Here is a 17426-nt window from a genome sequence, read left to right as displayed (position 1 = left end):
TTTCCAACTTGAATATGACTTGAGATTTGTACTCGATCAAAGAATTTTCGATGACGTATCAGTTGCCCCCCTATTTTTGGATGTTAAATTTGGTAGAGTCCAAAAATATATCAATGATTTTAGCAGTCTTCAAAGTCAGAGCATTAATCGGAGCAAACAATTGTAAAAAAAGTTTTCTCCAAATCTTTTCAAATAGCCCAAAGCTAATTAAAGAGGCTTTTTGAGCTTTAAAATTATCAAAATTCAATCCGGAACATTGAAAATCGATTATCTGGACTAAAAGAATTGTCCAAATCTTATATATATATATATATATATATATATATATATAGATATTTATTTTTTGGCTAAAAAATTCCAAAATTTGTTTTAAATCAGAATATTTTTTGAAATGAAATAATTAATTTACTGTATATTTATTTTTTTTAAACATAATTAATTTTTTAAATTATTTCCTCTTTTTCTAAAAAATAGAAGTAAATATTTTTTGACATTAAATTTTTCCAAAAATTAATTAAAAATTCAGAAGATTGCTCTCCAAACCTCCTTTGAAGAACTATAAATACACCTTTTAAGTGCTAGGAAAAGGGCACCACCTCTCTTAGCCGGTTCCAAAATTTATCCTACAAAATTAGGATAAATTGGACCGGCAAAAATTTTGAAATTTTTGGTGGCAGGGATCAAGACCTGATACTCTTATGAAGGCTCTAATTCACTCCCAATGTGGGAAAAACTATCCGGCAAGAATTTAAATAACGGAACCGGTGATCAAGATCCGATACTTTTATGTAAGCTTTAGTTCACTTCCATTGGGGGAAAAATTATATGGCAAGAGTTTAAATACTAGTGGCGGCGATCAATGTAAGATACTCTTACACAGGCTCCAATTCACTCCTAGTGGGGGAAAAATTGTCCAACAATAGTCTAAATATCGGCGGCTGAGGCGATCAAGAACTGGTACTCTTACGCAGGCTCCAGTTCACTCATATTGGGGGAAATTGTCCGGCAAGAGTCTAAATATCGACGGTAAATGCGATCAAGACCTGATACTCTTACGTAGGCTGTAGCTCACTCCTATTAGGGGAAAAACTATTCGACAATAGTCTTAAATACCAGCGGGGAAGGTGATCAAGACCCGATACTCCTACGCAGGCTCTAGTTTATTTTTGTTGGGAGAAAAAATATCTGGCAAGTGTCTAAATACCAACGGTAGAGACGATCAAGACCCGTTACTCTTATACAGGCTCGAGTTCACTCCCATTGGGGGGAAAACTATCCGATAATAGTTTAAATATCAACAGCGGATGAGATTTAAACCTAATACTCTTATGCAGGTTCTAGTTCACTCCTATTGGAAAAAAATGTCCAACAATAGTCTAAATACCGGTGGCAGAGGTGATCAAGATTCGATATACTTACGCAGGCTTTAATCCACTCCCATTAGGAGAAATTTGTCTGGCAAGCGTCTAACTACCAGCTGCGGAGGCAATCGAGATCTGATGGCTACAAGTTTCCCATATTTGGAGGTGAATATTGTCAACTAGAGGTGAGGGTACCCTGAATAGTACCCAAAAAGATGGTTCTAGCTCATCTGACAGGAGGCGAGTTATAAAAAAACCAAAGGATCTTCCAGGCATATTCTTTCTTCCTTTTTTTCTCTTTATTATCCTTATCGTATTAATCTTCAAGCATCATATATTCATTTATGTATGCCCCTCTAGACGGTAGGTTGCTATAGCTCCTCGGATAATGAAGGTCAATGAGAGTAACAGTTTTATGTTAACCTATATAGAAGAGGCTAAGAGAATCCATCAAAGATGTATACTATATTTGATATTGTTTATCAAATCATCGCTTGATGACATTGAATTGTATGGAAGAGGTCTAGAGAATCTACTAAGAATGTATGACCTATCTGAGATTATTTATTAGTGTATTGTTCAATGACATTAACCTATATGAAAGAGGCTGAGATAATTCATCAAAGATGTATGACTTATTTGAGGTTGTATGTCAGGGAGTTACTTGATGACATTAACCTATATGCAAGAGGTCGAGAGAATCTACCAAGGATGTATGACATATCTAAGGTTATCTGTCAGAGCACTACTCAATAATGCTAACTTATATAGAAGAGGTTGAGAGAATACACCAAGGATGTATGACCTATATGAGGTTGTATGTCAAGGAGTTGCTCGATGATGTTAACATATATGCAAGAGATCGAGAGAATCCACTAATGATGTATGACTTATCCGAGGTTGTATGACAGAGCACTACCTCAATAACATTAACCTAAATTGAAGAGGTTGAGAGAATCCACTAAATCTGATATTGTATATCAGAGCATTACTCGATGATGTTAATCTAGATGGAAGAGGTCGAGAGAATCTACCAATTATGTATGACCTACTTAAGGTTATATGTCAGAGCACTGCTCGATAATGTTAACCTATATAAAAGAGGACGATAGAACCCACCAAGGATGTATAACTTTTCCGAGGTTGTTTGTTAAAGTAGTGTTTGATGACATTAATCTATATGGAAGAGGTCAAGAGAATCCATCGAGGATGTATGACCTATAAGAGATTGTATGTCAGAGTATTACTCGATGAAATTAACCTGTGTGGAAGATGTCAAGAGAATCCATCAAGGATGTATAACCTTTTCGATATTGTATATCAGAGTATTGCTTGATGATGTTAACCTGTATGAAAGAGGTTGAGAGAATCCACCAAGGATGTATAACCTTTTCGAGGTTGTATATCTGAGTGCTGCTCAATGACATTAACTTGTATGGAAGATATCGAATTGAATCCCCCTAGGATTGATTTTGCCTTGATTGGGAGGGGGCGAACACCACGTGTATCCCAGATCAAAGATAAAAAATGATCTATCTTTAAATAATTACTATTTTTTGAGGTCGAGATTAAGACCTTGCCCAAGGAGTAGAAGTCCAGTTATGGACTGTATAAAGCTTAAAATTTATTGGAAATATCATTGTATTTGCTAAAAGATATATGATCCCAATATATAGTCATGGATATTGGAAGAGTTGGAGAAAATTTCTTGACCATGACTGTACTCAAGGTTTTCCCCCAGTCCACATTTAATTCTCATGAAATTGATGTATCAATAACTGATACTAGGGCGTTGATACAAACGACCTTTTTAGGTCGGAGCAAAAATTGCCCCACAATCGAGAACCAAGTTCCCACATACGATGCCAAACTATTGCATAATAGGATATTCACGGTGATAGAGAAATATAAAATTTAATGTCTTAGCTTTGTACGAAGATCCAACACACAAGCAAATAAAAGAGAGGGTGTAGCGTTCATAAGAGACATCAGAGTTTTTACGTGAAAACCCATGAAAAGGGGGAAAAACCATGGCCTGGCCTAATTTGAATGAATCCACTAGTGTTTACAATCAATTACAAATGAGGCCCTTCCTTGTGGGGGAGGCTTTGGTTTGATGTAGCATAATATAGAGTGCATTACATGGTGCAAATTAGAAGAACAAACATTGATATGTTCATTTTGTCGACATGACCATAGTTGGAGGGCAACGAAGGTCTGAAGGATCGTAGTCAACGGGCGACGGAGGTCGAGAAGATCATTGTCTAGCGACGGGGGTCGGAAGGACTATAGTTGGTCGGCGACGAAAGTTGGAAGAACTATATTTAGCGGGCAATAGAGGTTTGAAAGACTATTGTATGATGACAAAGGTCGAAAGGACCATAGTCGATGGGCAAGGGAGGTCAAAAGGCCCGTAGTCGACAAGCGATAAAGGCCGGAAAGACCCTAGTCGGAGGATCATAGTTGGCAGGAGACGAAGGTAGGAAGGACCATGGTCAACGAGCGACGAAGGTTGAAAGGACCGTTGTCGGTGGGCAATGAAGGTTCAAAAGACTATTGTTTGGCGATAGAGGTCGAAAGGATCATAGCTAGTGGGCCACAAAGGTCAGCAGGACCGTAGTTGGTGAGGACAAAGGTAAGAGGGGCGTAGTAAGATAATTAAAGAGGTTAGAAAGACCATTGTCTGGCGATAAAGGTTAGAGGGACTATACTTGGTAGCCCGATGGAGGACCAATAATGGTTAGTCGCAAGAGGAGGCCCAACGGCAGTCGTCGGTGGGGTGAAAGTCTGGTGATGATTGACGACCGGGCAGTAGTCAGACAATGGTCGACATCCGGGCAATGGTTGAGCTGAAGTCTGGCATCGGTCGGCGGCCCGGTGGACGTTGGGTGGTGGCTGGCGTCCTGGTGGTATTCCGACGATGGTCGGGTTGAAGTCCGGTGGCGGCCGACAACTGGGTGAAAATTCGATGGTTGGCGACAGGACGGTGGTCCAACAATAGTCAGGCTGAAATTTAGCGGTGCATGGGTAGAAGCTTAACAGTGAAAGACAGCCAAGCGGTGTTCTAACGGTAGTCGTGGGTTCGCCAGCAGTGGTGTTGAAGCTCTTGAAGCCTTAGAGCTCTCTCTAGTCTCTAGCCAAAGGTCTCCTTCATGTAGAGAGTGGTAGTATATTTATATATTTTTATAAGTGGCACACCCCGTAAATATAGAGAAGATCTTGGGCAGGTTTGGAGTGCTCCATCGGATGACTCGTATTAATTCCCTCAATCATAGATAGTTTTTCAACTGTTTAAGTACCTTAACGATGTCGAAATTCAACGATCTTGAGCTCGTTGGATTCGTCCTGACAAGCCGCTCGATTTGACTATAAGCATGTCATATTTGAATATCATTTTGTCATCCAAATAATGATATGACCCTTCCAAAAGTCGTTTGAGCCCCCGATTTGGATCCATTTGGGCTTGGATTGGACCGATTTTGGTGTTGTTAGGTTCGTCTCTTTGAGTAGTTTAGTTTGACTATAAGTTTGCTGAAATTATAATTCAGATGATCCCACATTTAATTTTAAAAGTTTCCAACTTGAATATGCCTCGAGATTCAATCTCGATCAAAACAATTTTCGATGATGTATCAAGATTAATGATGATGATGACAATCAAAATGTTTAATCATATGCATAAAATTAGCATGTGTTAAAATTTGCTCCAGCAACCTGTGCAATTATTTGATTTTTGGGAAAAAAACATATGTTATTGCTACTTTGCGATTTCTTGTACATAAATCGATTAGGAACCCTCACATTATACATAAACTTGCCTCGAATCTTTTTACTTAAATGAGTATATTTGAAGAATAGCATAAATTTTATTAATTTTTTTTCATACAATAATTTGATATTTTTATAATTTTTTTTAATTCTAACAACATGCATTTTATACCTATACAATAAAACTAGTATATATAAATATTTTATATTCGCAGAACTTATAATATATTTATCATTTAAATATTTTATAACAATTAAATTGAGACAAACTAATTCGTAAAATATCTTTTCTACCATCGGGAAAAATTCGTTCCGCAGTGAATTATAATTCTAAGATGGCGTGTGGCAATTTAATAAGGCTTATCGAAATTGTAAACCCTTCGAAGTCCGAGTGATTAGGGTTCAGGATTTGAAGAGTCGTAGTGTAGAAAGAGGAATGTCGAAGCGGGCATTCATGGAGGTCTCAGGTACTTTTTTTTTTCTTTAATTATGATTTTTTACAAAATCTGGTCTCAGGTACTTTTGTTTGATTCTTCTCAGCTATTAGGGTTCGGGATTACGGCATCTTAGACTTTTTTTTTTTTTTGGATCTTTGCTTTACTTTTACCACGTTAGTTTACTAGTCACACTTTTTATCTGGAATTATGCATTGTTTGTAATTTGCTATTTGTTTTCTTGAGGAAGGTGGTGATATGTGATCATGTTGTTTGAAGTTATTGTTTACGTAGTTTATTCGCTTGGTTTTGCGAAGAAAGAGATGAAAGTCTATGCCTTTTTTGGTATTACGTGTTTAGCGGGTCAAAATTGATCTGAATTTGTTGAGGCATCATGGGATTTTATTAGGTTTCTCATTTGAAGCTTCTGCGTTTTTGCTGTCTGTTCTATTTACCGTGTAAGCTTGAGTGCTGGAATTAGGGCTGTTTGGCCTATACGCAGGATTTAATTCAAGTAGGATTTAGTAAGCTTGTAATTCCATGTTTAGTAAAATCCAGGTGGCGTTAAATCCTAAAAGTTGTTTGCCATGATAGATTTTAAATTTAATTCAATCGTAGTAAACCGTTTGACAATTTTTTTTTTTAAAGATTTAGGAATTAAATGGAGGAGAAGAAGATGCATAATGGAGAGAATTTCTATAAATCTATTAAATATGCCTTACCTCTGTATTTACTAAATTCGGGATTTCGTCCAAAATTGGCGAAAAAAGGATTTAAGAAGGTCCAATGATTTATGTAGCTAAAAAAACTGGTTGGAGAGATTTACTCTAAATAAATCTTGGTTAAACTTTGGAATCAAACAGCCCCTTAGGGTTGTTTTGGATGAAATAAATTGTTTTAGGGCTCAATTATTTTTGTTATTCTGTTTATGAAGCCAAGTCCCTTGAGTTCTTTGGAGAGGGTTATATTTGTCCTGCACAATTTAACAGACATGTGGTTCTCAGGTTAGTTTAATCTGATATTAGAGCTTATGTCTTGGATGGACACATGGTAAGTTGATTTGATATTGAATGTAGTTATTGGCTGTGAGTTTGAGGCTATGTACAGAGTTTGGTACATTTTATTAGCATGCTTTAATTAAGTGTAGTTTAAAGATATATACATATGCCATATATACATTGTTAAATCCAACATATGAAGCATCATTGGAGGTACTAATGCTTGCTTATTCCTTTGAAACTTTTCATTAGCAGAGTTCCTTCAATAAAGTTTGGAGACTATTATACCCATAGACTGGGTTATAACAAGACACGAGGATAAGATAAGTCTTAAAAGATTATAAGATGGTATCAGGATTTTGACATTAATATGCATACATGTGTATGCATATATTTGTACATGCAATAATGCATCAAACGTTCAATAGTAAGCAACCACTTCATTTATGCTACAGCCCAAACATTCCTTCGAAAATATAAAAAATCATAAATTATTGTATTTACACTTAAAAGTCATACATGCATGCATAAACACCCAACAAGGTCACATAAAATGGTCGATGCTAGAATCTCTATACAATCAATTGTTATAGCATAAAAAATCGTGACTTAAGTATCTATTATTTAATCTCTATGCAAATTAGCTCATGTGGCATTACCTCCCCCTCGCCACATATTAGGCGAGGGGTTTAACTTCCAAAAAGTGTTAGACATAGATGCTAAGCTCCTTGAGAAGTATATTGCTTTGTCAAAACATTTTGGTCTATGATGCACCGACACTTATCCTCAAAGAGGCATGCAGTCTCCGACGTGTATCCGACACGACACGTGTTCGACACACTTCCGACTCCGACACGGCGAAAACGTACCTAATTAAAAATATTAAATAAAAATTAGACACACATGTCTTAAATATTATATATATATTTTTAATATAACTTCTTATATTTAAAATTTTTATTTGTTTAAAATATAAAAACTTAATTTCTTATTTTTCTCTTTACAACATCAAATCAATTGCTCGCACTCAATACCCCTTTTATCGAATATTCTCATTTTCATTTCTCTTTGGCGGTTGTGACTTTGGTTTCACAACAATGACTGATATCATCTCAACAACGACATTTGACGTCGTTACAACTTCAACATTTCAAAACCATCTCAACATCAAATTCTGACATTGTCTTAACATTGATGCTCGATGATAGCAATTTCTTCACCCACAACTTGACATCTCATCTTTGTCCGACATCATCTTAACATCGATGACTAACGCCCTCTCAACATTGACGAACTATGTCCTCTTGACATCGATGCCCGATACTTATTGCATAACATCAATGCCTGACTCTCGATAGCATTGTTGTCTCCTCTCTTGATGCCTGATACATGACATTGACGCTCGATTCTAGACATCCTAATATTAATTATTTTATGCAAAAATTTTAGTTAAATGACTTATTATTTCTAAAATATTTTTAATATTATACTCATTCAATTTTTATACACTATTTTTAAAATTTAAAAATTATAATATCATGTTTAACTTGTGTCCGTATCATGTCGTATCCATGTCAGTGTCTGTGCATCATAGATTGTGGTTTGGCTACCCTTTTGCCATGCCAATTCTATGATTTAATGGCTCATGTTGCATTTTATGATATAGCTCGAGTAATTTGCTGAAAAAGTTCAATAAAAATAATATGCCCATTCTCTTGAACCTTCATGGTTTTCTTGAATACATAAATGGGCTTTGTATTATCTTCAGGAAAATTACTTCCTGTGCAGTTTTTGCTGTCACATGTATTTTTTCTGTTATGGAAAAATTCTAGCTGCTCCTAAGGACCCTAACGTAAAGAAACAAACATCATAGCTACTAATTTCTTTTTAGACCACTGACATTATTATTTGATAGTGTTAACAATGCTCATTATACTCTTCATTGTAGTCATCATCCAAAATAAATGGTGGTCTTGCCATGTGTATCATGTGGCACCGTACACATCCGGGGGTTGATTCGTGATTGTTCACACATCTATGTAACTTTTTAGTCAAACAACTTAACATGCAACTTTTAAAATCTCAATTTTGTTATACTCTTTCCTTTATCAATAGCATGTGAAATAGAAGTATTAGCATTTAGTTATATTGATCAAAATTTTAGTGCACTTACCATCTGTTCCACATTGACCTGGCTAAAAGAGCAGAAAAGAGAGTTATGAATGACCAAATGAAGTTCCTGAAGCTATCCCCACGTTAGTAGCTTCAAGCTTCAAATCTTTGAACTGGTTGGTTAGGGAATATCTTAGTGAAGTTAAAATTCAAATATTGTTCTTTTTTCTAACAAAACAACATTATTTTTTTTTTCCTAAATTGCATCATAAAATGCAGAATTTGTTTTCTTTTAGAATTTTTTGTGTTTAACTTATCTCCTCACTCAACATATGAACTAAAATAGAAACCAAGACAAGCCAAGTTTCATCATCATAGGTTTTTGTTTTGAAGTCATTTAAACAGTGATATCCTAATAGCAATATATATCCATTTAAAATTTTCCCAAAAACCCAAATAAGTCATAGGAAAAGTTCATATTAAGTATCACAATGATTTCTTTCTTTTATTTCACACAGGGCATCACTTGGAGCAACAGAGATCGAAAAGAAAAGAGGATGGGCATACTGTATATGGTGCTGATGGCATGGAACACGATGAAGATAATGTGGAGAAGAATGGTTGCATAGCATTCTTAAATGGTAAGTGGAACATGACCAGGGAATAATTTACTAATAGTAGTTAGGAAGGGAATTCTAAAATGGATTTGACTAGTGAAATTTTCTGTTATAATAACTTTATGGCATGGGCTAATCAAGAAGGTGACACAGAAATACATGCCAAGATTGATTCTGCTGGAAATATTTCCGAGGCTTCTGTGATAAGATCGTTCTCTTCCCAAAAGGAATGTGGCAGTTCAGATGCTGTACTTGATAAGGAGGATGTTACTTTGGCTGACAGTTCAAGTTGTTCTGAGCGATGTATACTTTTTTCAGCAATGAGTTCGCATTTAGTAACAGATAAGGACTGCCAAAGATCCAACGTATCTCAATCTGACCAAGCTTCCTTATCTGAAGCTGATCAAGCTTTCACTTCATCTGATTGTTCATCAGAAGTCACACATGCTGCTACAATGAATAAGCATCTCTCAAGCGATCTTTCACTAGTAGAGAAAGATAGGTTACCAGAAAATTTGGATATTGTAATCAAAGGCAATATTATTCATGAAGAGTTTGAAAATCATATTGACTTAATGAGCACCAGCTTGAAGACACATAACCCCTCCATGAAAAGGAGAAAAGATAACATGCCTGATGTTACTGAATATGGGTCAGAGAGAAAGTTCTGTCAAGAACCATCTTTTGGTGACACTCTGGTAGGAGCACTTGAGAGAAATAGTATTCCTGTTGATATAACTGCTTGTTATCCTGATAGTAATAAGTTGATACACGAAACCAACTTCAGTTCTAACAATTCAAATAGTGGTGTGATAGAAATTGCAGGCGCTATTTTAGAAATGCAAAATAACATCAATGATGAGACAGCTTCACAATCTTCCCTAAATGAAGGGTCTTCAATCAAAGGTGATGCGCTAGAAAAAGATATAGTTGATAGGACATTAAATCACCCCTCATGCTCTGCTGAAATTGTCAGACAACATAAGATTTATTCTATGCCTCCACAAACTGAATGTAGCAATGATGAAAACACTGAAAAGGCATTTCAAAAGACAGTACATGCAACAGTTTTTGACAAAATGAATTGCACTATGCATGAAGAAAATATTTCTGAACGCTCATTTTCCTCGGCCATTTCTATTGAAATTAATCAAAAAGCTTTGTATGCTAATTTCAAAGGGGAATTGAGCTTTCCTCCATCACCAATTACGGGTGTCATAGATTGCTTTGTTGGCAAACCTAATGGAGACAGTAATCACTTGGATTCATTTAATGAGGAAGAGACTGCTTTCTCATTCCAGACACCGAACAAATGTTTCAGTAAAAAGATCCCTAAGAATGAAATTGGTTTTGAGATGCATGGTGTGGTTGAGGGAGTTGTTGAATCATATGATTGCTCTCAGAATCTGATGGTGCACCCTTTGAAGGATGTTTCCATAGATATTCATGGAGACAGGGTAACAGAGCAAAAGGAAAGGGTAACTTCTGTTTCATTTAGCTCCGCTATGGAGGATGATCTACTTTTAAAAGAGAAAAAGAAAGAAGTCCAAGAATTTGGCTCAGTTCCACCAGAAAGATTGTTGGCATGCCGCACCAAGAGAAAGCTTCTTGTTCTTGATCTGAATGGCCTGCTTTGTGATATAGTCAACGATTATTGTAATTCTTATAGAGTTGAGAAGAAGGTTGGGGGAAAACCATGTAAGTTAAACGTTGCTAGTCTCAATCTTCCCGAGATAAAAGTCTCAATAATAACTTTGATTTACTCCTTGCTAATATGATGTTTTCTTGTGTAAGTTTTCAAAAGGCCATTTTGTGATGATTTTTTGAAGTTCTGCTTTGATCATTTTCATATAGGCATTTGGTCCTCAAGGAGAAAGTATGACTTCCATTCTTTTTTGAATTTTCCAGTGTTTTTTGTCTTCAATTTTTTATGCTCCCTAGTAATGATGATTGTTTTATCTCTCTGTAGATATAATGTTGACAGTGCTCTCGACTACCTTCTCGAGGAGTTCAAACATAAATTGCTATTCTGTTGGGTGCGTACTCGGAATACTTCCACTTATTTTGTGCAAGCACTACTAATTTGATTTTGTTTTGTAGTTATTAGTTAATCCTGCTTTATTGTTTGTGAACAACAAATTGTGTTTTGTTTATCACCTTTAAGATAAAACTAACTATGTTTTCATAAAACATCAGATCCATCCCTAGTGGGCAAATTATTATGTCCGGTGTCCGGATTCGTCCGGCGGTGTCCGGATTCGTCCGGACACCAATCCAGACGCATCATGTCACCCAAATACACCGGGCCCCGGTGTATTTAGGTTACATGGCGCGTCTGGATTGGATGTCCGGACGTCCGGTGACTGGACGTAATAATTCGCCTCCGTAGTGAGGAGAGGAGTAGAGGAAGAGTCATATAATTTCAATTCATATTATCCAAGATACAAATAAGGAATCTCTACTTATAAAAATAAGACTACAAATTAGATGAAATAATTTTAAATTAAATCTAATCCTAAATAAATTATATTTAAATCTATTATAATCCAAAAATAATTCATTTTAATTTTAAATAAAATAAATTTGTGAATCCTAATTTAAATTAAGTGTTGAAATAAATTCTAAATGAATTTAAATCTAATTTGTTGTGCCGCATCATCAACGGTTGAAGATAAAATCATATTCGGTATTGGTGTTCTTGATTTTGCAAAGACATCAGAAGCCTTATGTTATTTTAGTTTTTGGCCATACGGTGTTTAGGTAAAATTAATTTTTCAGAGATAATAGTTAGGATATCATGCATTTCATTTTGTTGCATGATATTGTAATGGATGAAAACCATCATCCATTTACCTACTGGTTTTAGAACTTAATCTCACAAGTGGATGTAGAATGACCCCTGAGTTTCCTTTCAATATAATTACAGTTTTGTATTCAGTGGTAAGATTGTTGAAGATGATAATGTTGATTTTCTTAATTATTTCTAAGGGTTTTGACTTTTTAGACTTGTAAGTTGACACATTAAATATTATTTGATCAAATTTGAATTGTAGTTTATTCTTCTGAATACTTTCTTAATATTGTTTAAAAAAACAAACCATATTTTTTGCATTCTTTAAAAGTTTAATGCAGCCAAAAATTATTTCTTCCCTCCCAATGATTCAGGATCAATCAAAGTGCACATATACTGGTGCCAGAACTATTGAGAATCATCATAAGCCATTAGTTTTGAAGGAGCTGAAGAAACTATGGAACAAGGAAGAATCTGATCTTCCATGGCAGAAGGGAGATTTCTCTCCATCTAACACATTGTTATTAGATGATTCTCCATACAAAGCCCTTTGCAACCCTGTACTACTTACTACTCAACTAATCCTCTTTCATTTTGTTTTTACTCATAAAAGTGCATTAATAATGTGATATTCTTTTGTAGCCTAACACTGCCATCTTTCCATATCCATACCGGTACACTGATGAGAGAGATAATTCCTTAGGTAAGACATTCATTGCATATAATTCATTATTTATATGTTCATATTTCAGAATTTAATTTATATTACGAGAAGCAGGGCCAGGAGGAGATATTCGAGTTTATCTTGAAAACCTTCTTATCAGCGATGATGTTCAACATTTTGTAGAAGAGCATCCTTTTGGCCAACCTGCTATAACAACTTCAGATGAACATTGGTACTTTTACAGCCAAATTATCAAGAGTAATGATATTCAATTATCATGAGAGCGGTAACTTCTTTTTCATTATCTCATATATCTTTTAATATCTAAAATGTATATGTTTGGAACATAAATTTCTCCCGTTAATACTGATTTGCAGATTTGATCAATAAATAAAACTTAGTGATGATGAGTACAAACTTGGGATTTTGACAAATAACCATGCAATCTGTTATTTGAATGGCTGCTATAAGGTGCTTAATCTCAATAGTATGTATAGGTTTGACATGCTATGATCAATTTTGACTTTATTTTTATTTTATTTTGGAGGGAAGTAGGGGTGGATATAGCATTTTTTGTATAAACAAGAGCTTTCACTTTGTAGTATATTGGAAGGCGTTGCGATAATCTAGTTTTTGTTATAGTTTCCTCTCAAGTGAAACAAGCCTTACTCAGCTGGACAAAATTTACAATGATGGAACAGATGCTATTTTTTTTTTTAAAAGCTGTATAATAACCTGAGGACATGCTGTTGAAAATTGTGATTTTTCTTCATCAAAATCTTATGATAGATTATTTGCTTAGTTTTGGCTTCTGATTTGGTGCATGTTATATTTAGGGTCCATTTGTGTACGACTGCATACAGTTGTAAGATTGTTGTGAGAAAAGCAGGTTTTTTTTGAAAATTGATATGGAAATTTGTTGCTCAACAGAAATGTGATAGTTTGGTATGCCATGACCATTGCATCAGTAATTCTTTTACATTGATCTTTAATAAACCTTTCAATGCTTTTCAATCCATCAAAGGTCTGCATCTTTTATATACTTAGGCTTCGTTTGGGACGGCTTTCTTTCTGCTTTTCAAAGCTGCTTTCTAGCATAAAATTTTAATTTTTATACTAAAAAAATTGCTTTAAGAAGCATCAAGAAAGCCGTCCCAAACAAAGCCTCAGACAAACGAACATCTCTCTTATTGGCTTTTAGAGCAACTTTTTAGTAAATATTTTTTGAATTGAAATTTTTTGTATTAAAATGCTGTTTTATAAAGCAGAAAAAAAGTTGTACTAAATAAAATTTTAGACTTCATTTGGGATAATTTTTAGGGCTTAGTGTTTATGGTTTACAAAGTAGTAAAAAAGTTATACAAAATAAAATTTTAGGCTTTATTTGGGATAATTTTTTATCATTGTGTTTTTGTTTCTATTTTTTATAAAAATTTATCATGCAAAATTATTTTATTTTTTTTGAACAAAGCCATTAAAAGGCATTTATTAACTATGAAAACAGAATTACAAATGCTACCTTAAGGAGGTCTAAAAACATCCTCCTTAAGGATATTAACAAAATCAACAAAAGAATTAAAATCATGCTCTTGTCTCCAAATAAAGGAAGAAGAAAGAGCATGTTTTGCACAAAAATCAGCAGCCCTATTAAACTTCCTAGGCATAAAATTGAAAATTACATGATTGAACACCTTAATAAAAGAGAGATCAAAATCCAACGAGTTGCACCTCCATTTGCCGATTTGAACATTCTTATGAAGCCACTCCATGTTTGATTTATTGTCTCCTTCAATGATGATGCCCGTAGCACCTAATATATCTTCATTAAGTACTATTTTTAACAAATTAATAGCTTGAAGTTCAATGTAGGCAACATCTCAATGCTTTACTTGTTTCCCAGCAGCAACCAGAACATTTCCCATGCAGTCCTGAACAATGATTCCAATACCAGCTTGATAAGGTTTAATAAAAGCCCCATCAATATTAATCTTCAGCCACTTAGGAGGGGGGGAACACCAGCTACGATCAATCGGGTAACCCCGAGTAGTGTTCCATTGCTCCTTAATTGATGAAGAATTTGCAATAGAGAAGTTTCCCAGAATATTGGCAACCACCACAGAAGGTGTTGACCAATGCTTTCCATGCTTTTTTTCATTTCGGTTCAACCAGATTTGATAAACTGATTTAAGGAAAAGCACATCTTTTTGAGAAAATCCCTCTAAACTTTTCTCATAATTAATACAGCAGGTACCATCGTCAACATACCTGGCCAAAACATCTTTTACAGAAAATCCCCACCGCTTGAAAGCCTCAAACACCTCCAAAGAAGCTTTACAGTGAAACATAACATGATGGATATCTTCTAAAGCCTGACAGCCCCAAATACACTGTTCTGATACCTCAAAACCTTTGTGAAACAACCACGCCTGAGTAGGAATAGCGTCATGTATAACTCTCCACCAGAACAGGTGCTCTCTCGGTTGTAACTTAACTTCCTTAAGCCAACTGAATCTATCATCCACCAACCTGAATTGGGCCCGAAAAACCTGTTTAGTAACAGAACAAGTCAAGCCAGAGAAGAGCAGCTCCGGCCTATCCCGCTCCCAATCCTGATGAATGCAAATACCCATAATTTCTTCCATAAGGATTGGTCCAAAAAGCTGAAGCAGCCGATCTTTTCTCCAACAACCATTCTCTATCAGATCCTCCACCAAATCCTCTTCATTAATAGAAATATTAACAAAAGTAGGCCAATTCGAAAAGCTTCTATCAAGTACCCAAACATCCTTTAGAATAGAGATAGAAGTTCCTTACCAAGATTTTCCATCTAATAGCAGTTTTAAGAGAATTCCAGCCTTTTATAGAATCATCCACGATCTCCCAGGTTTTTTAAAATTTCCATCAAGAGAAATCCATAAGATCACTTAAAATAGCATAATGTAATTTAGTAGGATTTTGAAGAAAATCCCAAGCCCATCGCATGCCCTCAACGGGCCCCTCCATTAGCGAAAGGAATGATCCCCAACCATGCCTTGACTCAGTAATGCAAACCAAATCTTCTTCCAACTAACATTAATGCATTCCCTTATGATCAACAGAATTAATCCATTAGAAAAGATACTACAAAGTTTTTTATATTTTCTCAAAATGAAATAGGAACCTTAGCACTGAGCAAGTGGTATTTAATTAATGAGTAGAAAGAAATAGATCATACATAGCTCCATTCCTGCCAGCTAAAGAAAACAGCTTAGAACGCCAGAGCTATCAAATTTAATGACTTAGAGATGATTTGCTGAAATTGAAGCTTCTCACGCACGAACAGAGGAACAATTCAAGCCCAATACTCAAAGGAAATAACTCTCTTTATAGTGAAGTTTTGGATAGTAACATAGTTGCTTCAGCGATGTCCGTAATTTTTTACTTAAGCGAGACACATAGATTTATCATGAATTAATTATTTGACCAACTCGCATGAGCAATAAGAACTGATAACTTCCTTATTTTTTCTGTAGAGGATGACAAGCTTAGCTATAGAAAACAGAATAATGGTCAATCTGCATAATAAAAGATGGCGATTTTCGGATCAAAATTTTCTTAGAAAGAAACTCCAAATCTCTACCTTCTCCAGACTGATCAATAGCCTTTAGACAGCAAAATCAGAACATAAGATAACAGATACGGGTGACAAGGGACAACCTTGTTAAAATCCTGATCCGATGATGCCAATAGTCCGCATCTTAATTTGTGCCTCTTTAATACCGATATATATAGAACACGAATACCTGTCGATAGGTGAAACTGCCATTTCGTATAAATCCAATTACGTAATTAGAGGGAAAATTTAGTTAACCTGGTCATGACTTGTTCCTGTAACGAATCCCAACTCATGCAATCGTAACTGTAGCCTCCATGTCACATTTATTGCTACATAAACCACTTTAAAATTAGAGATATTCTAAAACTTCTCCATCATTTACACTGCTTACGTAGGCAATCAATACACCTGTTCTCAGAATAGAGTATACTATCCCGGCGACAAAAGCAGCATTGATGTTCGATGCATTGAATGATGGAAGCGAACGGCTTGATTCTATTTAAACAAAACAATAGCAACATACTGTACATAGTTTGACAAAGACAATCCGACCTGAAATTGTAGAAGGGACATCAGGAGACTACAAGACGGTACCATTCTCACATTCCATATGAATTATAGTTTTCTACGAAAAAAATTACAGATATAAGCATGCCATAACATTCATACCCTCAACTACTCCCAATAATTTTTTTAAAGAAAACTGCTCACGGGTAATTACCATCCAAACCCGCGAGATTTGTTTGAGAGAAAGATTGAAAACAGACTTGTATTACCCTGCTCTAGCATACTCGTTCTTATGTACATGTATAAGAGTTATCTTGAAGGCTTTGGACGAGTAAAGGCAATTATCTAAAAGAACATCCTATACATTAGACCCAATTTCTTCTTGAAGAAGTTAGTCCAATTCAGAAAGTAATCTCCGGTCATATCTCTGCTCTAGAAGTTTTCCGCGCTCCTCGCTAATTATAAGAAATTACTAATTTAGATTTTTCGGTTGGATAGCTCAGCTGCTTGAAAAAATTTTATGAATTCCAGATCCCCATACCTCAGATCCATTGACTTTGTGCTCTTTGAACTACCACC

General features: G+C 35.3%; 1 protein-coding gene across 1 annotated transcript; it reads left to right on the top strand.

The window, feature by feature from the left end:
• The first annotated feature begins 5440 nt into the window (after nucleotides 1-5440).
• Nucleotides 5441-13546, top strand: LOC110098527. Its single transcript, XM_020825385.2, has 9 exons — nucleotides 5441-5596; nucleotides 9192-9314; nucleotides 9444-10988; nucleotides 11085-11166; nucleotides 11260-11326; nucleotides 12456-12641; nucleotides 12724-12784; nucleotides 12860-13031; nucleotides 13123-13546. The coding sequence occupies exons 1-8, from the start codon at nucleotides 5566-5568 to the stop codon at nucleotides 13024-13026; spliced, it is 2262 nt and encodes a 753-aa protein (XP_020681044.1). The 5' UTR covers nucleotides 5441-5565; the 3' UTR covers nucleotides 13027-13031; nucleotides 13123-13546.
• Nucleotides 13547-17426: the final 3880 nt, after the last annotated feature.

This window comes from Dendrobium catenatum, unplaced genomic scaffold (assembly GCF_001605985.2).
Source record: "Dendrobium catenatum unplaced genomic scaffold, ASM160598v2 fragScaff_scaffold_133, whole genome shotgun sequence".
Lineage (NCBI taxonomy): Eukaryota > Viridiplantae > Streptophyta > Magnoliopsida > Asparagales > Orchidaceae > Dendrobium > Dendrobium catenatum.
The sequence above is the reverse complement of the archived record's forward strand: the minus strand, read 5'-3'. Positions and strand labels throughout refer to the sequence as shown.